The sequence below is a fragment of the Equus przewalskii genome, chromosome 5 (genome assembly GCF_037783145.1).
Source record: "Equus przewalskii isolate Varuska chromosome 5, EquPr2, whole genome shotgun sequence".
Taxonomy (NCBI): domain Eukaryota; kingdom Metazoa; phylum Chordata; class Mammalia; order Perissodactyla; family Equidae; genus Equus; species Equus przewalskii.
In genome coordinates, this window is record NC_091835.1 from 8,272,910 (window position 1) to 8,287,394 (window position 14,485).

The window sequence follows — 14,485 nt, forward strand, 5'->3', positions numbered from 1 at the left end:
TTTAAAGCTGCAAATGATTCCAATGCATGGATTAACCATAATTTATCTCATTAGTCCCCTACCGAGGAGCATTCATATTGTTTCCAATATTTTCTTTATCTGTACAAACAATGCTACAATAAATATCCTTGTATGTTTGTGATTTTGCAAATGTGTTAAGTATATTTGTAGAAAAAATCCTTACAGGTAGGATTGCTGGTTCAAAAGGTAAGTGCACTTTAAATTTTGAAAACTCTATAGCAATTTGTAGTCCCTTAAACCACAATAGAAAGTCTATTTCCATATGCTCTTAACTACATCGAACTTTTGATCTTTGCCAATGTTATAGGTGAAAATTGGTTTCTTATGTAGTTTCAATTTGTCTTTCTTTTATTATAACTAAACTCAAACGTTTTTGTAGTTTCAATTTGTCTTTCTTTTATTATAACTAAACTCAAACGTTTTTGTGTATATTTGAGCCATTTATAATTCCTCTTCTATGAATTATCTGTTAATTATGTTTTAATTTTATTTCACTTCATTTATTTATTTTTAAACTTTCACTCAAATTATAAAAATAATTTTTTGCTATTTAAAGATTCTCTTTGCTGGGTAAGAAAAGAATCCAGCTACATAGTATTTATGAGAGATACTTCTAAATCAAAATAGAATGATTGAAAATAGAGGGATGAATAAGATATATCAAACAAATGCATAAAAAATAAAGAATAACAATACTAAAATCAAATAAACTAAATCCAAAGCAATTTAATAGTTCAAATTTATAAAAGGTCCTATCCAAAAAAACAGATAATAGTTATGAACCTTTATAAACCTGATGACAGATCTTCAAACTATAAAACAAAGATGGTGGAAATACAAGAAAATCTGACAAATCCACAATTCCATATTTTTGGGCTACTTGAATGTACCTCTCTCAGAAGTTAACAAATCTAGTAGACAAGAGTAAATAAGGCTATAGAGGAGTTAAATAACAAAATCAATAAGTTAATAAACAGAGAATACAAATTCTTCAAAAATACACATTGAACCATCAGAAAAATAAAACAAGTAGTAGACCGTCAAAAGCGTTTCAATAATTCTAAAAAGCGGAGATATAAACTCTGACCACAATGTAATAACATTATAAATTAATAACAAAGGTATAGTCCCTTTCAAAACAAAAACCCAAACTCCAACTATTTACAAGTAAATAAAAACATGTTTCTCTAAGACTGATAAATTAAAAAGGAAATCAAAATGGAAAATTTGATTTTTGATACTGGGAAATAAATGACAATGAGAGAAACTGCGTATTGAACCTTGTTGGATATGGCCCAAAATTAAAGGGGATAATAAAAGATAAAATTAAGAATTTTGGTATAAAACTAGAAGTGTAAACATGACATAGATTTGAAAAAACTAATCAAAATTGAAAACTGAAAAATACAATAATGAAAATTAAGAATTCAGTGGGTAGATTTAACAGCAGATTAGACACTGCTGAACAGAGAATTAATGGGCTAGAAGAGACAAAAAGAAAAAGACAGAAGAGCGGGTAAAAGACAGGATACCGTCAGGTCTAAGGCGTGTAATTTGAGGTCCTAGAAGGAGAGGAGAAAAGGAAGGGCGGAGAAGCAGTGTTTGAATAGATAATGTCTGAAAAGCTCCCCAAACTGGTGAAAGACATTCAGTCACAGATTGGAGAAACTCTATGATCCCTAACAGGATCAGCAAAAAGAAATGCACACCAAGCCACACCAACTGTCAGTCTAATTGTTGCCTCTTTGAACTAAATATGCCCTTTTCCCCTCCGGCTGCCTATAAATAACCCAATCTTCAAATGCTCTTAGCTTTATCATCCAGCTAGTTCCCTCAAGGAGTTGCATAGACTTTGACCCTGTGTTTATTTTATATTTGTATGAGTCATGTTTTTAACTTTTTCAAGATTATACTTTGAATATATATGAAGCAGAGGATTCATGAAACAGTACTTTTTGTTCTTGCAGTATTTTCTGTACTATTTTATTCTTTTCCATCTTACTAAAAAATGATTCTGGTCACACTCACTACATGTGGTCTCAATCTGCAGTTTGAAAACCCTGCTTCAGGAGCTTTGAGAGTGTGCGGGAGGCGGTGAGGGAGCGGGGGTAAAATTGCATTTAAAAATCCCAATACTGAAATTTGTCTGTTTGTCTTCCCCCTCCGGGAATCAGATGACTTTGAACACTGCGCCGTGTTTTTGTTTGTTTGTTTGTTTGTTTGTTTTCTGTTTCGCTCTCTGCTCGCTCGGCGCGCAGACTCCCAGACCAGTCCCGGGAGCCATTAGGAAAATCCAGCGGCCAGTTTAATCTCAGCAGCCGCTTCCGTCCCTCCAGGCAGGGAGGACCACTGGGCTCTAGCGCTCTGGCGGGGGGCGAGCCGGCGGGTCGGGGGAGGGCGGGTCGCTCTGGGTGGGGCCTCCCGGCCTTAGAAGCCTCCCAGGCTGGCGAGAACTTTGCTGTATGTCTGCCCGGAGTTAAGACCAAGCGAGCTTCAAGTTCTCCTTGAGAGTTCGCGAAAGTTCGAGGTGAGGAGTCGCAGAACAGGCGCCATCGTCGGAGCTCTGTGGGTCTCCCTAAGTCCCCTTGTGCATCTTATGCCTTTGGTTGGCCAGCCCCTTCCTCGGGCCGGGAGGCGGACGGTTGTAGAAGGTGGCTTCCGTGTGTTTGTTAGGTCCAATTTGGAGGGACTGAGGACTGCGACGAAAAGTGAGCAGTAAGCGGACTGGCTGGCCTTCGACCGCCCCACGCAGGCTACCGGTGCCTTGGAGCCCGCCCCTCCTGATCTCTCTCTCGGGGCGTTCCGGTCCCTCTGCACTCGCGACCCAAAGGCGCGGCGGCGCGAACCATGGCTGCGCTATGCTGCGCGAGGATGCGGTGGGCGCTGCTGGGGACGCGAGTGGCACGCTCTGGCCTCGGCCCACAAGGAGCCAGAGCCAAGGCCACCATCCCTGCCGCCCTCCCGGAGGCCCAGGCAGCCGAGGCTCCCGGAACCGGGCCTGGCGATCGGAGGCTGCGGAGCCTGGAGCAGCTTCCAGGGCCAGGGCAGCTGCGCGCCTTGTTCCAGATGTTAGGGCAAGGCTACGTTCTGTACTCGCACGAGCTCCAGGTAACTGAACGAGCGGGGCCTCGCGACCGGGGGATGGGGGTGAGCACGGGGACGGGAAAAAAAAGTGAACTTAGCTCGGGACCGACTCGGGGTATGGTCATAAACTGGAAATGTGCAGGGGTTATTTGCGAAGGGTAGATGGAACCCTTTGAACTGAAATAAGGGATCGAGGAGTGGCATGAAGCAGGAGGACACCAGGAAGGAAGTGACTTGGGAGGCGAAGTTTAAAGTGAACAGAGGTTGAGAGAGGAGGGAAATGTCTTGGTACCAGAATGGCAGATGCAAGCGTGTCCGCTGCCAGATGTCACAGCACCGCTGTTTAATTCTGTGGTGTTACTGGCAACCACAGACTTCTTCCAAAGGAAATGGCTTTGGGAGGATTACAGAGGATTAGCAATTTGCAAGATAAGTTCCACTTAGGGGAAAAAAGATGTCACTTCTCAGGGAGTGACAAAAATCATAGATATGAAGGAAAAGGTGCATTTTTGTTATTAAGAAATCAAAATTTTATTATTAAGAAGAGTTTATCCAGTGGGACGCTGAGATGAGGCGGAGGTGAACAATCGCCCCGTCTCGACAGAGACTGGAAAGCCCAGTGCTGGTTTAGTTGGAGAGGTTTTAGGAAATGGACGAAAGAGATTCATGTGGGATCTGTCTTCCTAATTATGAACTCATTATGAACCAATATTAACTAGCCCGCTCTGCCCCAGACTTTTTCCCAGGTGCTGGGATTCCGTGGGATGAGGCCAATGCTTTATAGGGTGTATAAGCTCCTTTGGGGAAGAGGGCGACAAGGGAGTAAACCGATTAATGAACAGCTAATTTGAGGAAGAACTTGGGTGCCCAGGGAGGAGAAGCTGGTCCATGGTTGGGGGAGGGGGAGGCCCTTTGACTCACATGTGTTGTCCGGGCACTTGTGTGCTTATCAGTGATTGACAGGAGGAGCAGGCAAGCCTTGGGCTGGGCTGGTGAACAGACTGGTTACATGCGGCTGTACTGGGCAGGAGTCAAAAATGAGGAGCTGTGGGGGGTGGGGATGGGACCGGCCTTTGAGGATGGCCTTGAAGGCCAGAATAAGGGCCCTGATTCCACTGAGGGGCCATGGTGGGCTCTTGAGCAGGCCTGGGGTGAAGATGGCCTCCAAGGGACGATGTCGAGGTTAGGGTGTGTGCAGTAGGATAGATCGGACAGGAGAGGTGGAGAGGGCCTCAGGTGACAAAGGGCTGGGTGTGGCAGTCTCCGAGCCACCCTCCAGAGAAAACGGGACTGGGGGTTGAGGACGAGGGAAAAAATGACTCTGAGGGTTTGAAGGTCTAAGCTGACCGCATTTTCCCGGCACCTGCAACCTCTGCGCCTACCTGAGCTGCTGCTGTTTCCCCCGGAGGCTCCTCTGTTGTGCTCGTGTTTCTGAGACTCGGTGGGCAGGTCACAAGGCACTCAGAGATGGTTAAAAAAATCATTCCCTGTGGGCTCAGCTCCAAGAAACCAAGTCAGTCAAGAAATCGGAGTTCTGTCAACTTCCTCTGCTTGATTTAACTTCTAGAAATGTGAGAGGCCCAGTGAATGCCCCAAAGGTGGGGACTAAGAATTTCTCATTGTTTCTCAGGGGGAGTTTACTGGGAGGTTTTGCTCAGGATTATCTCTAGAGCATTAACTACCAAAGAAATTCTGGACTGCCCTAGGAGGTGGAGGAGGAAGCAGGAGAAAGCCAGGAATGTGTGGCCAGGGCTAGGATTTAGGAGAGCCCCCCTCGCTCCACCCCTTGCACCCCAGCTGTCGAGAGCCACGTGAACCTGGGCTGTGCCGTGGGAATATGTTAGCCCTTTCCACTACATATGTGCCTAAGTAAGAGGTGTGAGTTACTAAAGAGCAGAGAGCTGCATATCTATAAACCCCATTTAATACTCCTATTGAGAAAGGGGATGCTTTTCAGTGACCCACTTTGTATCGGTTCAGATTCATTTGGTTGCTGCCCACACTGGCTTAAACTGTAAAGCAGCTTTATTGATTGATATAATCGAAAAGTCTAAGAGTTGGTTGGCTTTCAGGCATGCTTTGCTCTAGAGATTCATGAGATCATCAAAGCTACAGTTTTGTTTTTCTGTGGTTCCCTTGGCTGTGCTGTCTTGCAGAAGTTAGTTGGCTGGCCTGGGTTAATTGCCCATCCCTGAACCTATCACAGTGGCCACAGGCAGGCTCTGATGAGCTTAGACCCGTGCAGGCTCACCCCTAAAGCTGGGGTAGGAGCCCCTCCCACCTAAACCGCACAGAAGGAGGAGTGGAATTGATGTAAGTGCAGCTGACCATAATGTCTCCTGCACCTTGTCAAAAACTGCAGATCAAATGTGAAAATATTGAAATCAGCTTGGGGAAGCATAGTAGGACATAAGGGGGTGGAAATTGGGACATGTGAAAATCGTGCTAGTTCGTAAATGCCAGTTCCTTTCTCTTTCTTACTAAAACAATGTCCAGAGTGCTGGAAGAATGAAATGTGAACATATGTTAAATTTGTGTGTAAGTTTATATTAAACTGATATCTTTCAAAAATGTCAACCCTGCGAATGATGAGATCTCTATCTATTCTGTAGCTATTATTGTGGATTGCCTGGGTTAATGACCTCTCTTGTGTCCCCTGATGCCCCCTGCACGTATTTGTCACTTCATGTATCATGTTTCTTTATTTCTAAAGTTATAAATTTTTGTGTGTGTGTGGTAACTTTTCACATCTACTCTCTTAGCAATTTTCAAGTATACAATACAGTATTATTAATGATAATCCCTGTGTTGTACATTACATCCCCAGGACTTATTAACTGGAAGTTTGTACCTTTTTACCAGCTTCACCCATTTTGCCCACCCTTTACCCCGCTCCTCTGACAACCACCAACCCATTCTCTGTATCTGTGAGTTTTGTTTTGTTTGTTTTTAGATTCCACATATAAGTGAGATTTCAGTATTTGTCTTTCTGTGTCTGACTTGTGTCACTTAGCATAATGCCCTCAAGCTCCATCCACCTTGTTGTAAATGGCAAGATTTCCCTTTTTTATGGCTGAGTAATATTCCATTGTATATATGTACACCACATTTTCTTTATCCATCCATCCGTAGATGGGCACTTAGGTTGCTTCCATATCTTGGCTGTTGTAAATAATGCTGTGATGAACATGAGGTGCATATATCTTTTTTTTTTAAATTGAGTTAATGATAGGTTATAATCTTGTGAAATTTCAGTTGTATATTATTGTTTGTCAGTCGTGTTGTAGGTGCACCCCTTCACCCTTTGTGCCCACCCCCCACCCCACCTTTCCCCTGGTAGCCGCTAATCTGTTCTCTTTGTCCACATGTTTAAATTCCTCATATGAGTGGAGTCCTACAGAGATTATCCTTCTCTAACTGGCTTATTTCACTTAACATAATTCATGAGGTGCATGTATCTTTTCAAGTTAGTGTTTTCATTTTCTTTGCATAAATGTCCAGAAGTAGAATTGCTGGATCATATGGTAGTTCTATTTTTAATTTTTTGAGGAACCTGCATACTCTTTTCCATAGTGACTGCACTAATTTACGTTCTTACCAACAGTGCACACGAGTCCCCTTTTCTCCATATCCTTGCCAACAGTTGTTATTTGTCTTCTTGATAACAGCCATTCTAACAGGTGTGAAATGATATCTCCTTGTGGTTTTGATTTGCATTTCCCTGATGATCAATGATGTCGAGCACCTTTTCATGTACCTGTTGGCCATCCGTCTGTCTTCTTTGGAAAAATGTCTGTTCAGATCCTCTGCCAATTTTTTAATCTGATTGGTTTTTTTGCTGTTAAATTGTATGAATTCTTTATATCTTTTGGATATTAGCCCTTATCAGATATATGATTTGCAAATATTTTCTCCCATTTAGTAGGTTGCCTCTTCATTTTGTTGATGGTTTCCTTTGCTTTACAGAAGCTTTTTAGTTTGATGTTGTCCCTCTTGTTTATATTTACTTTTGTTACCCTTGTTTTTGGATCAAATCCAAAACATCATTGCCAAGACTGATATCAAGGAGCTTACCTCATATGTTTTCTTCTAGGAGTTTTATGGTTTCAGGTCTTATTTCAAGTCTTTAATCCATTTTGAGTGAAGTTTTGTGTACGGTGTAAAATAGTGGTCCAGTTTCATTCTTTTGCATGCGGCTCTCCAGTTTTCCCAACACCTTTTATTGAAGAGACTGGCCTTTCCCCATTGTGTATTCTTGGCTCCTTTGTTGTAAATTAATTGGCAATATATGCATGGGATTATTTCTGGGCTCTCTATTCTGTTCTGTTCCATTGGTCTATGTGTCTCTTTTTATCCCAATACCATGCTGTTTTGATTACTATAGCTTTGTAGAATAGTTTGAAATCAGGAGGCATGATGCCTCCAGCTGTGTTCTTCTTTCTCAAGATTGCTTTGGATATTTGGGGTCTTTTGTAATTCCATACAAATTTTAGGGTTATTTGTTCTATTTCTGTGAAAAATGCCACTGGAATTTTAATAGAGATTGCATTGAATCTGTAGATGGCTTTGAGTAGTATGGACATTTTAACAATATTAATTCTTCCAATCCATGAGCAGGGAATATCTTTCCATTTATTTGTGTCTTCTTCAGTTTCCTTTTTTTTAAGATTTATTTTCTTTTATTTTTTTCCTCCTTCTCCCCAAAGCCCGCCAGTACCTAGTTGTATATTTTAGTTGTGGGTCCTTCTAATTGTGGCATATGGGATGCCACCCCAGCATGGCTTGATGACTGGTGCCAAGTCCACACCCAGGATTCGAACTGGTGAGACCCTGGGCTGCCAAAGCAGAGTGCACAAACTTAACCACTCAGCCATGAAGTTGGCCCCCAGTTTCTTTTTTTAATGTCATAGTTTTCAGTGTACATCTCCTTGGTTAAATTTATTCCTAGGTATTTTATTCTTTTTTTTTTTAAAGATTTTGTTTTTTCCTTTTTCTCCCCAAAGCCCCCCAGTACATAGTTGTATATTCTTTGTTGTGGGTCCCTCTAGTTGTGGCATGTGGGACGCTGCCTCAGCGTGGTTTGATGAGCAGTGCCATGTCCGCACCTAGGATTCGAACCAATGAAACACTGGGCCACCTGCAGCAGAGCACGCGAACTTAACCACTCGGCCACGGGGCCAGCCTCTAGGTATTTTACTCTTTAATGCAATTGTAAATGGGACTGTTTTCTTAATTTCTCTTTTTGATAGTTCATTATTAGTGTATAGAAATGTAACTGATTTTTATATATTGATTTTGTATCCTGCAACTTTAAAGAATTCTTTTATTAGTTCTAATAGGTTTTGGTGGAGTCTTTAGGGTTTTCTATATATAATATCATGTCATCTACAAATAGTGACAGTTTTACTTCTTCCTTTGTGATTTGGATGCCTTTTATTTCTTTTTCTTGCCTAATTGGTCTGGCTAGGACTTCCAATACTATGTTGAATGAAAGTGATGAGAGTGGGCATCCTTATCTTGTTCCTGATCTTAGGGGAAAAGCCTTTAGCTTTTCACCATTGACTATGATGTGAACCATGGGCTTGTCATATATAGCCTTTATTATGTTGAAGTATGTTCCCTCTATATCCACTTTTTTGAGAGTTTTTATCATAGATGGATGTTGAATTTTGTCAGATCCTTTTTCTGCGTCTATTGAGATGATCATGTGATTTTTATTCTTCATTTCGTTAATGCGGTGTATCACATTGATTGATATGTTGATGTTGAACCATCCTTGCGTCCCTGGAATAAGTCCCACTTCATGGCATATGATCCTTTTAATGTGTTGTTGAATTTGGTTTGCTAATATTTTGTTGAGGATTTTTGCATCTCTGTTCATCATGGATGTTGATATAATTTCCTCCTCTTGTAGTGTACTTACCTGAGTTTAGTATCAGGAAGTGCTGGTCTTGCAAATGAATTTGGAGGTATTCCCTCCTCTTCTACTTTTTGGTAGATTTTGAGAAAGATAGGTATTAAATCTTCTTTAAATGTTTGGTAGAATTCACCAGTGAAGCCATCTGGTCCTCAGCTTTTGTTTGTTGGCAGGTTTTTGATTACTGATTCAATCTCCTTTCTAGCAATTGGTTTGTTCTGATTTTCTATTTCTTCATGATTCAGTCTTGGTAGGTTGTATGCTTTTAGGAATTTATCCATTTCTTCTAGGTTGTCCAGGTCGTTGGTGTATAATTTTTCATGGTAGTCTCTTGTGATCCTTTGTATTTCTGTGGTATTGGTTGTAACATCTTCTCTTTCATTTCTGATTTTATTTATCTGAGTCCTCTTCTCTTTTTTTCTTGTTGAGTCCAGCTAAAGCTTCGTCTATTTTGTGTATCTTTTGAAAAATCCAGCTCTTAGTTTCACTTATCTTTTCTGTTGTCTTTTTAATCTCGATTTCATTTATTTCAGCTGTGATCTTTGTTATTTCCTTCCTCTGTTTACTTTCAGGCTAGTCGTTTTTCTTTTTCTAGTTCCTTGAGGTGTAAAGTTAGGTTGTTTGTTTGAGATCTTTCTTGTTTTTTAATGTAGGCGTTTATTGCCATGAGCTTCCCTTTTAGAACAGCTCTTGCTGCATCCCATAAGTTTTGGCTTTTACTGCTCTTTGCACCCTGAAGCCTCCACTCCAACTCTCCACTGGACATCAGCATCAAAGGCCAGATGATCCGTGACCTTCTGAACCTGGCAGGCTTTGTTCTGCCCAACGCAGAGGATATCATTTCCAGCTCCAGCAGCTCCACCACCAGGTCAGCCTCCTTGCTTGTCTGTGGCTTGGCTGGCAGCACGGGCAGCCCCATCGTGACTCTGGGAAGGAATGGTGTCTAGGCGCTCCCTCCTATGTGGTCTCCCTTGCTGCTTGCTCTGCCCCTACAGTCTGCCCATGCACCACCCCTGAAAGCATGTTTGGTCGTGTTGCTCCCCTGCTCTGGAATCTCTACAGGGCCTGGGGAGTCAGCTTTAAACTCCTCAGGGGGACATTTGAGGCCTCAACCTCCTTTTCCCAGGCATTCCTCCCTTTAAGTTTTGTTATGTTGTATTTCCATTTTAATTTGTCGTTAGGTGTTTTTTTTTTTAATTTCTCTTTTGATTTCTTCTTTGACCTGTGGTTGTTCACTAGCATGTTGTTTAATTTCCACATCTTCATGACTTTTCCAGAATTGATTTCTAGTTTCATTCCATTTTGGTGGGAAAAGATGCTTGATATGATTTCAGTCTTCTTAAGTTTATTAAGACTTGTTTTGTAGCCTAATATATAATCTGTCCTGGAGAAGGTTCCACGTGTGCTTGAGAAGAATGTGTATCCTGTTGCTTTTGGATGGAATGTTCTATATATATAGCTGTTGAGTCTATCTGGTCTAATGTGTCTTTTAATGCCAATGTTTCCTTATTGACTTTCTGTCTGGATGATCTGTCCATTGATGAAGTGGGGTATTAAAGTCCCCTACTATTATTGTGTTGCGGTATCTCTCTCTCTAGGTCTGTTAATATTTGCTTTATATGTTTAGATGCACATGTTTCTTATCATCACCTGTCTATATGGCTTAGAGACCGGGTTGTGAAGCTCTGAGGGCTGGGCCTATGTCTTTCCCACCTCTGTGACCCCAGCACCGGGCACAGTCCTGGGCACAGGGGGGAGTCTCAGTAATGTTTGATAAATGAATACATTTCATGTACCAGCCATAGGGCTGTGAGTGGTACTGGGCAGTGGCTCCATCTGGTAGTAAACTTGTCTGTGAGACGTCCCCCAGAGTGAATGTTCCAGGAGATAGAAAGTGGAAGCTGCCAGTTTCTTAAGGCCTGGGCCTGGGAACGGGCACAATGTCATTTCCACTGTTTTCTATCCATCGAAGCAGTTACAGAGCCCACCCAAATTCTAGAAGAGAAGATGTAGACCTCACCTGTGAATGGGAGGGATATCGAAGAATCTGTGTCCATCTTTAATCCACTGCCTCCTTTTCCTAGGATCCAGGTACCCAGGGAGAGAAATTAGTAACTACTTTAGTGGACTGCTTGGCGTGCAGGGACCTCAGAAGTAAAGGAATAGAATTATATGGGAGGGAATTTCATCTTGGCCTTGGAGAAACCTGGTTGAATGTGCTTCTCTGGTGCCTGTCCATTAGATTAAGTATCTCTCTCCTGAGAGATAAATGCTGCCAAATTCTTGCTTTTTGGCTCCCTTCTTCTGGATTTTGTAATGGCCACTCCCATTGTTAGCACCTTCTTTCTTCAGTTTGGCTAATACCATTGATTAGATGGATTTTCTTCCCCTGGTACTCATGTTACCATTAAGCCTTCTGGAGATTATCCTCCAGTTACTTTGTCTTGGCTTGATTATTTTTCAGTCTCGTCTGGCGGACATTTACAGGTTGTCCTGGAGGCTATTGCAGAATTGGGTGTACTGCCAATTTGAAACTAGATATTAAGGTAAAAAATGTGAATCATACCAATCTAGCAAGAGCACTGCCAGAATTTTTATCTTACAGATAAAATTCTATGGTCAAAGAGATATTCAAGATAGCAATATTTCTGATTGGGAAAGGTTAGAATGACTTACATGTCCCAGTAGGGGGCTAAATAAATAAATCATTGCACATTCTATGTGATGGAATTTTATGCAGCCATGAAAAAGAACAAGGGCAGATCTGTGTGTAGTAATATGAATTGCTTGCCAAGAGACAGGAAGAAAACAAGGTGCAAAACTATATAAGATGCCATCATTTGTGGGTAAAGAAAGTGAGGTATATATGCATATATATGTTTCCGTGGGCATAAAATATCTCTGGGGGGACAACGAGAAACTGGTGATGCTGGTTGCCTCTGTCTAGGGGTCTTCGAGTCTGGAGGTGAGAGCTGGGAGGAAGACTGACTGTTTTTGCAGGACTGCTGTGGACTCCACCAGAGCTTCCTCTGGCTTCACCTGCCCAGGCATCGTTCAGCATCTGTCAGGTCGTTTTGTACCCTTTTGTTAACAGTGTGCACATATTACCTTTTACAATTTAAAAAAACAAAGCAAAAGAATCGAGAGCAGGAGACAAAAGAATGGCTGACTAAGTGCTTCCTGACCCGACATCACATTCTGAGGTCTTCTGATTTCTCTTCCTCTTGTGCCCCTGTTGGGCTCTGGGTCCCTGCTTTTGACGCCCGCCTCTGCGTCTACATCCACTTTTCAGTTCTACATCCGTCGCTGACCATCCCTCCTTGTTCCTGGAACACTCTCGTCGTTCCTCTGCAGCCCAGCCTGGCTTGTGGGGAAAGGTGTGCTCAGAGGACTGAGGTTTCCTCTGGGTGTGTGAGGGGTGTGGGTGAGGGGTGGGCAGGGCTTCTGTTTTCTTGATGGCCTCGCTGAGGGCATCGTAGGCAATGCCTTTTCTTGGATCACTTTTGGCTTTCCTCTACCCTCAGCCCATTGTTTCTCTAGAGTGCAAAATCAGAGGGAGATTCTTACTGTCGAACTAGCTGGTACATATCTTTGTAACTTATGACAGTTCTACCTTCTTGCATAAAAACCGACATTTTTATGACTATTGAAGTAATGGCTGGACACATGCACAAAAATTTTTTTCGTAGCTTTGTTTGTAAAATGAAAAATTCAGAAGCATGTTAAATGCCTGGCAGTAGGATAAATAAATTGTGATATATTCACACAGTGGAATATCATACAACAGTCATGATGAATGTGCAAGCTTTTTATGTATCAATATAAAACTCAAAAGCCAGCCCTAGTGGTCTAGTGGTTAAGATTTAGTGCTCTCATCGCTGTGTCCCAGGTTCATGTCCCAATCAGGGAACACACCCCCCCCCCCGCCCCCGTCTGTTTGTTGTCATACTGTGGCGGCCGTGTGTTGTTGTGATGCTGAAGGCTGTGCGACCAGTATTTCAAAGAGCAGCAGGGTCACCCCTGGTGGACAGGTTTCAGCAGAGCTTTCAGACTAAGACAGACCTGGCCACCCACTTCCAAAAACATTGGCCATGAAAACCCTATGAATAGCAGTGGAGCATTGTCTGATACAGCACCAGAAGGGGCGAGGATGGCGCGAAAAGATTCGGCAGGGTTCCGCTCCGCTGTCCACAGGGTCACTCGGAGTTGGATCCACTCGGCAGCACTAACAGCGAAATAAAACTCAAAAACAAAGTGGAGTATGGAACGATATGTAGAGTAGAATACTATGTCTATAAATTAAAACCACACAAAAATACTGTGGGCTGCCATTGGATACGTATATATGTAGTAAAATTATATAAACATGGACAGAAAGGATACACTTCAAATTCAAGACAGTAGTCACTCTGGGGAGGGAGGGCAAAAGGAAGGAAAAGAAGGGGACTTTGTATCTGGAATGTTTTCATTTAAAAAAAATATTTGAGAGGCCGGCCTCATGGCCGAGTGGTTAAGTTCGCACGCTCTGCTGTGGCGGGCCAGGGTTTTGCTGGTTTGGATCCTGGGCATGGACACGGCACCACTCATCAAGCCATGCTGAGGCGGCGTCCCATGTGCCACAGCTAGAAGGACCCACAACTAAAATATGCACCTATGTGCTGGGGGGATTTGGGGAGAAAAAGCAGAAAGAAAAAAAAAAGAAAGAAAGAAAAAAGATTGGCAACAGTTGTTAGCTCAGGTGCCAATCTTTAAAGATTTTATTTTTTTTCCTTTTTCTCCCCAAAGCCCCCCCAGTACATAGTTGTATATTCTTCGTTGTGGGTCCTTCTAGTTGTGGCGTGTGGGACACTGCCTCAGCGTGGTTTGATGAGCAGTGCCATGTCCGCGCCCAGGATTCGAACCAACGAAACACTGGGCCGCCTGCAGTGGAGTGCGCGAACTTAACCACTCGGCCACGGGGCCAGCCCCTCAGGTGCCAATCTTTAAAAAAAAAAAAATTTGAAGCAAATATGACAATATTAACAGTTCTTAATTCTAGTGTGTGTTTATAGTGTTATTTTCTTTTATTATCCACATTAAAATATTTTTAATAAAAAATACAAGTAATCCTGCTCATCCTGAGTCCAAATGGTGCCCCTGGCTTGATCTGATCTTGAAGAAGATCACTCGAGCCCAGGTTTGGAGCAGGGAGACCCTGGGAATGCTGTTAATTATTTAGCACCTTCTGTCACTTGGAAATGTGAATTCCACTTATGTGAGAGGGTTGGGGCCGAACTCCCGATGACACTTGGACAGCACTGAGACGTGGCTTCCCAGCTGGATTCCTCTTCCCCTTTGACCCCAGATGGGTCTTCTTTCTGGCATCTGTCAGTGTAGGCAAAAGACTGGCCTGTGCCCGGAGTTACAGCTCTGCTTCTGTTTATCCAGCTGGCGGCTGGCAGCTTTTAGGGGCAGGATTGTTGA

The 14,485-nt window shown here is 42.7% G+C and overlaps 1 protein-coding gene across 7 annotated transcripts in view; it reads left to right on the forward strand.

Annotated features, from left to right (window-relative positions):
- Positions 1 to 2,062: 2,062 nt before the first annotated feature.
- Positions 2,063 to 14,485, forward strand: part of CYP27A1 (cytochrome P450 family 27 subfamily A member 1) — a 43,816-nt gene continuing 31,393 nt past the window's right edge. For 2 of the 7 annotated variants that reach the window (XM_070618295.1, XM_070618299.1), the window contains exons 1-2: positions 2,063 to 2,586; positions 2,695 to 3,129. In XM_070618295.1, the coding sequence (XP_070474396.1) occupies positions 2,869 to 3,129 (261 nt within the window). In that variant the 5' untranslated portion in view covers positions 2,063 to 2,586; positions 2,695 to 2,868. Of the gene's footprint in view, positions 3,130 to 14,485 lie in introns of all 7 variants that reach the window. The other 5 variants (XM_070618293.1, XM_070618297.1, XM_070618298.1 and 2 more) reach the window with 4 other exon arrangements.